General features: G+C 46.4%; 1 protein-coding gene across 1 annotated transcript in view; it reads left to right on the plus strand.

The window, feature by feature from the left end:
* LHFPL5 (LHFPL tetraspan subfamily member 5) overlaps positions 1–4,849 on the plus strand; it is an 18,356-nt gene extending 13,507 nt beyond the window's left edge. Inside the window, exons 3-4 of the mRNA XM_017870043.1 lie at positions 1,092–1,118; positions 4,796–4,849. Of these exons, the coding sequence (XP_017725532.1) occupies positions 1,092–1,102 (11 nt within the window). The 3' untranslated portion in view covers positions 1,103–1,118; positions 4,796–4,849. The remainder of the gene's footprint in view (positions 1–1,091; positions 1,119–4,795) is intronic.
* Positions 4,850–8,382: the final 3,533 nt, after the last annotated feature.

Here is an 8,382-nt window from a genome sequence, read left to right on the forward strand (position 1 = left end):
TTTTTCTGAGACAGATTCTGGCCCTGTCACCCAGGCTGGAGTGCAGTGGCATGATCCCAGCTCACTGCAGCTCACTGCAGCCTTCACCTCCTGGGCTCAAGTGATCCTCCCATCTTAGCCTCCTGAATAGCTACGACTATAGGCCCATACCACCACACTTGGCTTTTTCTAAAAAAAAAATTTTGTAGAGACGGGGTTCCACCATGTTGCCCAGGCTGGTCTCAAACTCCTGGTGCCCACCTTGGCCTCCCAAAGTGTTGGGATTATAGGCGTGAGCCACTGCACCCAGCTTGTTAGTGAATTATATTAATTAAAAAAAAAAGGGATTGTGCTGAGGATCCCATAGCACATATAAAGCACTAACAATGCCTGCACATTGCAAGCGATTAATAAATTAGTTCTCCCTTATTTATTTATTTTTTTGATGCCACAGTAGCAAGTCTGATAGTTCTCTCTCCTTTCTGTCTTTCCAGTATTTTCACCTTTTTTTTTTTTTCCTTTGAGATAAAGTCTTGCTCTGTCGTCACCCAGGCTGGGGTGCAGTGGCATGATCTGGGGTCACTGCAACCTCCGCCTCTTGGGTTCAAGCGATTCTCCTGCCTCAGCCTTCCAAGTAGCTGGGATTACAGGCACTTGCCACTATGCCTGGCTAATTTTTTGTATTTTTAGTAGAGATGGGGTTTCACCATGTTGGCCAGGCTGGTCTCGAACTCCTGGTCTCAAATGATCCACCCTCCTCAGCCTCCCAAAGTGCTGGGATTACAGGTGTGAGCCACTGCATCGGGCCATATTTGTTTTCTACATCACCCATCTGCCCAACTGATAACAGCTAATGTGCCCCAGTTGCTGAACAATGCCTTTAGGCACTGGAAGTACTGTGGTTAAGGGCAATCTCAATTGGAGCTTACGGTCTGGTAAGGGAGAAAATCATGCAATACAGTTACAAGCTGATAAATGATATGAAGAAAAAAGTGCAAGCTTTCTTGAGAGTAAGAGGAATCTGATGGAGTTTGGAGATGGAGTAGTGTGCAGGAAATTATCCTGAAAACGAGGCTTGGTAGTAACATATACTGTTCTCTCCTTCATTACAGAGGAGGTGTGAAGCAGCTGAAGGGTCGGTGAGTAATTCTATGGGAGGGTGGTCTGCGTGTCCTTAGAAGGGCTGGGGTTCTCTGCTTCCTTACTGAATCCTCAGGCAGCGTGACACTAGGGACTGGGCTGTAAGGCTGTGATGCTGCCTGGGTAGAGAGAAACAACACCCCACTGGGGCAGGAGCTATTTGGCCTCTGAGACCTTCACTGTGGAGCAAACAGGAAACCTTTAGTTTTACTTGTGTCTTTTTTTTTTTTTTTGAGATGGAGTTTTGCTCTTGTTGCCTAAGCTGGAGTGCAATGGCGTGATCTCGGCTCACTGCAACCTCCACCTCCTCAGTTCAAGCCATTCTCCTGCCTCAGCCTCCCGAGTAGCTGGGATTACAGGTGCGTGCCCCCATGCCTGGCTAATTTTTTGTACTTTTAGTAGAAACGTGGTTTCACCATGTTAGCCAGGCTGGTCTCGAACTCCTGACCTCAGGTGATCTGTCCACCTCCACCTCCCAAAGTGCTGGGATTACAGGCATGAGCCACCGCGTCTGGCCTTACTTGTGTCTTGAGAGGTGAAAAAAGATCAGGGAAATAAGAAATAATTTAAAACAGGCAGGTAGTTAGTTTCACAAATTTATGTTTTGTGGAGCCTGGCACACAAGAATAGGCTGTTTTTAGAAGTCATAATTGTAATTTGGACCCTTATTTTCAAAAAAAATTTTTTTTTTTTTTTTTTTTTGAGACGGAGTCTCGCTTTGTCGCCCAGGCTGGAGTGCAGTGGCTGGATCTCAGCTCACTGCAAGCTCCGCCTCCCGGGTTTACGCCATTCTCCTGCCTCAGCCTCCCGAGTAGCTGGGACTACAGGCGCCCGCCACCTCGCCCAGCTAGTTTTTTTTGTATTTTTTAGTAGAGACGGGGTTTCACCATGTTAGCCAGGATGGTCTCGATCTCCTGACCTCGTGATCCGCCCGTCTCGGCCTCCCAAAGTGCTGGGATTACAGGCTTGAGCCACTGCGCCCAGCCTTCAAAAAGAATTTTTAAGTGAGTTGTAAGAAACATACTAGAAAACCTAATAAAATAGAAAATAAAAGTCATAGAAAAATATTCAAAAAAGCTAGGCTAATAGTATTACTGTCTTGAGCATTAAATTTAACTCTGATTCCTGATAGCTGAGGCAAAAAGGAAAACAGTAAGTTAACCAGTTTTAATGTCTGGTTTAAAAAGAAGTGCAACATGTTCATTTATCTTTTGAGTTTCCAAACATTTGTTAAATGTGATTTAACAAGAACATTCAGGAATGCATTTAAAAAAAGAAAAAGAAACCCTCACAGCAGTGTTGCCTCCCTAACAGCTGCCTTGAGGACCTACAGCTGGCCAGGCACTTTGTGTGGGAAAGAGGGTTTACCTCCATTTAAGCTGTTTTTATTTTGCCAAGTACCTTCCAATTCTTGACCACATATATTTTAAAAATAATCATACACAAAATTGTCACCTCCACCTCCCGCACTTATTAGAGCATGATTCTCAAACTTCAGTGTGCATACAGTCATCTGGGGATCTTGTTAAAATGCAGATTCTGCTGAGTGCAGTGGCTCACGCCTATAATCCCAGCACTTTGGGAGACTGAGGCAGGCGGATCACCTGAGGTCAGGAGTTGGAGACCAGCCTGGCCAACATCGGGAAACCCCGTCTCTACCAAAAATACAAAAATTAGCTGGGTGTGGTGGCGTGCACCTGTAATCCCAGCTACTCGGGTGGCTGAGGGAGGAGAATCACTTGAACCTGGGAGGTGGTGGTTGCGGTGAGCTGAGATCCCATCACTGGACTCCAGCCTGGGCAACAGAGCAAGACTCCGTCTCAAAAAAAAAAAAAAAAAATTGCAGATTCTGATTCAGTTGGTTGGGTGGGTCTGGGGCCATAGATCCTGCATTTCTAACCAGTTTTTGGGTGACGGGCTGCTCAAACAGGAATCACACTTTGCATAAAAAAGCATTAGAGCATAATCTTGGTGTGTGTGTGTGCGCACGTGCATGTGTGTGTGTGTGTTTTGTGGATTTTTTTTTTTTTTTGACACGGAATTTCACTCTTGTTGTCCAGGCTGGAGTGCAATGGTATGATCTTGGCTCATGGCAACCTCCGCCTCCCGGGTTCAAGCAATTGTCCTGCCTCAGTCTCCCAAGTAGCTGGGATTACAGGTGTGCACCACCACACCGGCGAATTTTGTATTTTTAGTAGAGATGATGTTTCTCCATGTTGGTCAGGCTGGTCTCAAACCCCCGACCTCAGTTGATCTGTCCGCCTTAGCCTCCCAAATTGCTGGGATTACAGGAGTGAGCCACCGTGCCTGGCTCCTTTTTTTATGTTTTTGCCATGTTTTTAATTTAGGTTTTCAAAGCCAGAAACTCCACAGCACTGGTGTGCCACAATTTTTTTTTTTTTTTTGAGACAGGGTCTTGTTCTGTCGCCCAGCCTGCCTCAGCCTCTCAAGTAGCTGTGACTATAGGCACGTGCCACCATGCCTGGCTAATTTTTTGTATTTTTAAGAGAGACAGGGTTTCACCATGTTGGCCAGGCTGGCCTCGAACTCCTGACCTCAAGTGATCTACCCGGCTTGGCCTCCCAAAGTGCTGGGATTACAAGCATGAGTCACCTCACCCAGCCTATATTGGTTTTTAAAATGTCTAATTTTAAACTGTTGCAATCTTTTGTTCTTTTCTTTTTTTTTTTTTGAGGCGGAGTCTCGCTCTATCACCCGGACTGGAGTGCAGTGGCCAGATCTCAGCTCACTGCAAGCTCTGCCTCCCGGGTTTACGCCATTCTCCTGCCTCAGCCTCCCTAGTAGCTGGGACTACAGGCGCCCGCCCCCTCGCCCGGCTAGTTTTTTTTTTTTTGTATTTTTTTAGTAGAGACGGGGTTTCACCGTGTTAGCCAGGATGGTCTCGATCTCCTGACCTCGTGATCCGCCCGTCTCGGCCTCCCAAAGTGCTGGGATTACAGGCTTGAGCCACCGCGCCCGGCCTGTTCTTTTCTTATACCACTGGTCATCTATTTCCCAGACAATGGAAAACTAGGGAATCAAATTCTTCAGAGATAAGAACTTGTTCTTCCAAGTTTCCTTGTTCCTGGCTGCTATAGGCCTGATGCCTTAAGCCTTTTATTATAACACTAAAACTGGACAGTCTCTTGAGACAAGACCTCCTACTGTACTCTTTCTAGGGAAGCAGAACTGCAATTACCCACTTCAAAGATATTCAGAGGCTGAGCGGTGGGGGGAGTGCTCACTTGCTGGGATGAGATCTAAGTCCTCTTAGTTCCGCACAGCAGCAAATCGCTTCACCTTCTTGAGGCCTCTCCTCTGTAAAGCGAGAGGGCTAAATGGGTCCATCTCTAGGGGCCTTCCCTTCCAGGTCTGTGTCTGATAGCACACACACACACGCACACACGCACACACACACACACACAAATGCCCAACCAGCTCTAAGAGGGCTACTGAAGAGGTGGCTGGACATGTGCTGGGTCATTTTAGGGTGAGGTGTAGGGGCTCTTTTGCTTCTCCCTTCTCATATTTTGTTTTCTTATTGCTGCTCAGAGGGGGGTAAGGAATGGAGGGGCCATCAGAACCTGAATCCTTTAACATCCACCAGGAAGTTTTATTTAGAGTGGGTGATAGGATCTAAAATCTCTGGAGACTAATTTGACATTTTTCCTCCCAGGAACCAAATATCACATTTCCCTATGGTGCCCACACTGACTCAACCAGAACTGGCTACCAGCTTCAGAAATGTGTTACTTATGTTCAAGTAATTTGTTATAGGAATAGATTGCTTTTTTTTCCAAAAACTTTGGATTTGGCATATCGTCTTCTATAGGGGGATTGGTTCCAGGATCCCCTGCAGATGCCAAAATACATGGATGCCCAAGTCCTCAGCTAAAAATGGCGTAGCATTTGCATATAACCTATGCACATCCTCCTGTATACTTTAAATCATCTCTAGATTACTGATAGTACCTAATACAATGTAAATGCTATGTAAATACTTGTACTGTGTGGCTTTTAATTTGTATTTGTTGTTGTATTGTCATTTATTTATTTATGAGACAGAGTCTCACTCTCTTGCTGAGGCTGGGGTGCAAAGGCGCCATCTCAGCTCACTGCAACCTCTGCCTCCCAAGTTCAAGTGAATCTGCTGTCACAGCCTCCTGAATAGCTGGGAATACAGGCATGTGCCACCATACCTGGCTAATTTTTTTTTTTTTTTTTTTGAGACGGAGTCTCGTCCTATTGCCCAGGCTGGAGTGCAGTGGCATGATCTCGGCTCACTGCAACCTCCGCCTCCTGGGTTCAAGCAATTCTCTTGCCTCAGCCTCCTGAGTAGCTGGGATTACAGGCGTGTGCCACCATGCCTGGCTAATTTTTGTATTTTTAGTAGAGACGGGGTTTCACCATGTTGGCCAGGCTGGTCTGGAACTGATCTGCCTGTGTCGGCCTCCCAAAGTGCTGGGATTACAGGTGTGAACCACCGTGCCCGGCCTGTATTATTATTCTTTACTGGCTTTTCTTCCTGAATATTTTACATCTGTGGTTGACTCTGCTGAGCGGAACCCACAGATACGGAGGACCAGCTACTAAATGGTGAATCTTCAGTTGGCCTCCAAAGGGGAATTCAATTTAGGTAATAGTTCATTGTAGCAAAACCAAGACAAAATGGGTTCTCCAGGCTGTCCCCTTCCTGGGGTAGTGCATAAAACAGGGTTTTGTTGATTGTCTGCAGTGAATGATTCTGAGGAAAAGGTGTTTTTTCTGGTCCTTGTCCATTTAGTTAGTAAAGAAACTACCTGGGTGTGCTGTTCTCTCATAGGTGAAGTGTGGGTAAAGAGCTGAACAGATGAATCTTGTTGCTTGATCAACTGATCAGTGATACAGAAACAGTTTTTCTGTCTTTGGCTGTCAGTTGTGTATTTGGCCAATGCACTGTGACAACCTGCTCTGTCACTAGGAATGAGTATCCCAGTGTTGTCACAGTAATTGGTGGTGGGAACTTCCATAATGGGATTTGATCTTGTCACTTGGTCCATGGCAGCTAGTTTATGAGAATGATCACATTTGTGTATATGTATATATATAATTTATTTTTATTTTTTTTGAGATGAAGTCTCACTCTTGTTGCCCAGGCTGGAGTGCAATGGCACGATCTCGGCTCACTGCAACCTCCGACTCCCAGGTTCAAGCAATTCTCCTGCCTCAGCCTCCCAAGTATTGAGACAAAGTCTCACTTTCTCGCTCAGGCTGGAGTGCAATGGCACGATCTCGGCTCACTGCAACCTCTGCTTCCCAGGTTCAAGCAATTCTCCTGTCTCAGCCTCCCGAGTAGCTGGGATTACAGGTGTGTGCTACCATGCCCGGCTAATTTTGTTTTTTTTTTTTTTGAGATGGAGTGTTGCTCTGCCACCCAGGCTGGAGTGTGGTGGTGCGATCTCGGCTCACTGCAAGCTCCGCTTCCCAGGTTCACACCATTCTCCTGCCTCAGCCTCCTGAGTAGCTGGGACTACAGGCACCCACCACTACACTTGGCTAATTTTTTGTATTTTTAGTAGAGATGGGGTTTCACCGTGTTAGCCAGGATGGTCTCAGTCTCCTGACCTCGTGATCTGCCCACCTTGGCCTCCCAAAGTGCTGGAATTACAGGCATAAGCCACCACACCCAGCCTAATTTTGTATTTTTAGTAGAGACGGGGTGTCACCATGTTGGCCAGGCTGATCTCCAACTCCTGACCTCAAGTGATCTTGAGGTCACCACACCCAACCAAATTTGTGTGTGTGTGTGTGTGTGTGTGTGTGTGTGTGTGTGTGTATAAAATCCTCGGCCTCCCAAAGTGCTGGGATTACAGGCATGAGCCACCATGCCTGGCCTTTATGTATGTTTTGAGTGCAGTGGAGTGAACACGGCTCACTGAAGCCTCAGTCTCCTGAGCTCAAGCAATCCTCCTGCCTTAGCTTCCCAAGTAGCCAGGACCACAGGTGTGTACCACCGCATCTGCCTAATCTTTAGTTTTTGTAGACACAGGGTATCACCATGTTGCCCAGCCTGGACATTCATATTTTCTTTTATTGATAAAATTAATTCACAGTCGGCCAGGCACGGTGGCTCACGCCTGTAATCCCAGCACTTTGGGAAGCCAAGGTGGGTGGATCACCTGAGGCTGGGAGTTGTGACCAGCCTGACAAAAATGGTGAAACCCCATCTCTACTAAAAATACAAAATTAGCTGGGTGTGGTGGCACATGCCTGTAATCCCAGCTACTCGGGAGGCTGAGGCAGAAGAATGGCTTGAACCCAGGAGGCGGAGGTTTCCGTGAGCCGAGATCGTGCCATTGCACTCCAGCCTGGGCAGCAAGAGTGAAACTCCGTGTCAAAAAAAAAAAAGAAAACAAAAAAATTAATTCACAGTAGGGTATCTACTTTATGCAAGCTTGATGAATGACAAAATTTGACAAATTCTGTAGTTTAGTGACTTTTCTATTTGTTCGTTTATATCATAATTTACTTTTTGAAGAGGTACAAAAAAATTTCCAGAAGTCTATCCTTGGCCAGGCGTAGTGGCTCACGCCTGTAATCCCAGCACTTTGGGAGGCTGAGGTGGGAGGATCACTTGAGACCAGGAGCTCAAGACTAGCATCTGCAACATGGCAAAAACCCATCTCTACAAAAATTTCAAAAATTAGCTGGGCCTGGTGGCGCACGCCTGTAATCCCAGCTACTTGGGAGGCTGAGGTGGGAGGATCACTTGAGCCTGGGAGGTTGAGGCTGCAGTGAGCCATGATTGTGCCACTGTACTCCAGCCTGGGCAACAGAGCAAGACCGTGTCTCAAAAAAGAAAAAGTCTGTTCTCAAAATATTTCACTGAAATGGCAACTTTAGTGGTCCGCAGAAGCTGCTAGAGGACTTAAGGTGCATCTGCCTATAACCCACACCTTGCTCCTGCCAGAACAGTGAGTTTCACCAAAGTAAGAGTTGATGTTTACTAATGACCAGTGCTGGGGAGGGACCTGCAAATCTTTTTATGAGTCAAATGACTCAGTATTTCATCTTGTGCTTTATCTTCAAAGAAACTCAGAATTCAGTCTAGTAACAGCAATGATTTTGGTTCATACATGTAGCTAATGTTTTATCAGCTCTTTTCAAGGGCTTTATCTTTAAATTCTTAAAGCCGGCTGGGCACGGTGGCTCAAGCCTGTAATCCCAGCACTTTGGGAGGCCGAGACGGGCGGATCATGAGGTCAGGAGATCGAGACCATCCTG

The sequence above is a fragment of the Rhinopithecus bieti genome, unplaced genomic scaffold (genome assembly GCF_001698545.2).
Source record: "Rhinopithecus bieti isolate Rb0 unplaced genomic scaffold, ASM169854v2 scaffold_4553, whole genome shotgun sequence".
In the NCBI taxonomy this organism is placed as follows: domain Eukaryota; kingdom Metazoa; phylum Chordata; class Mammalia; order Primates; family Cercopithecidae; genus Rhinopithecus; species Rhinopithecus bieti.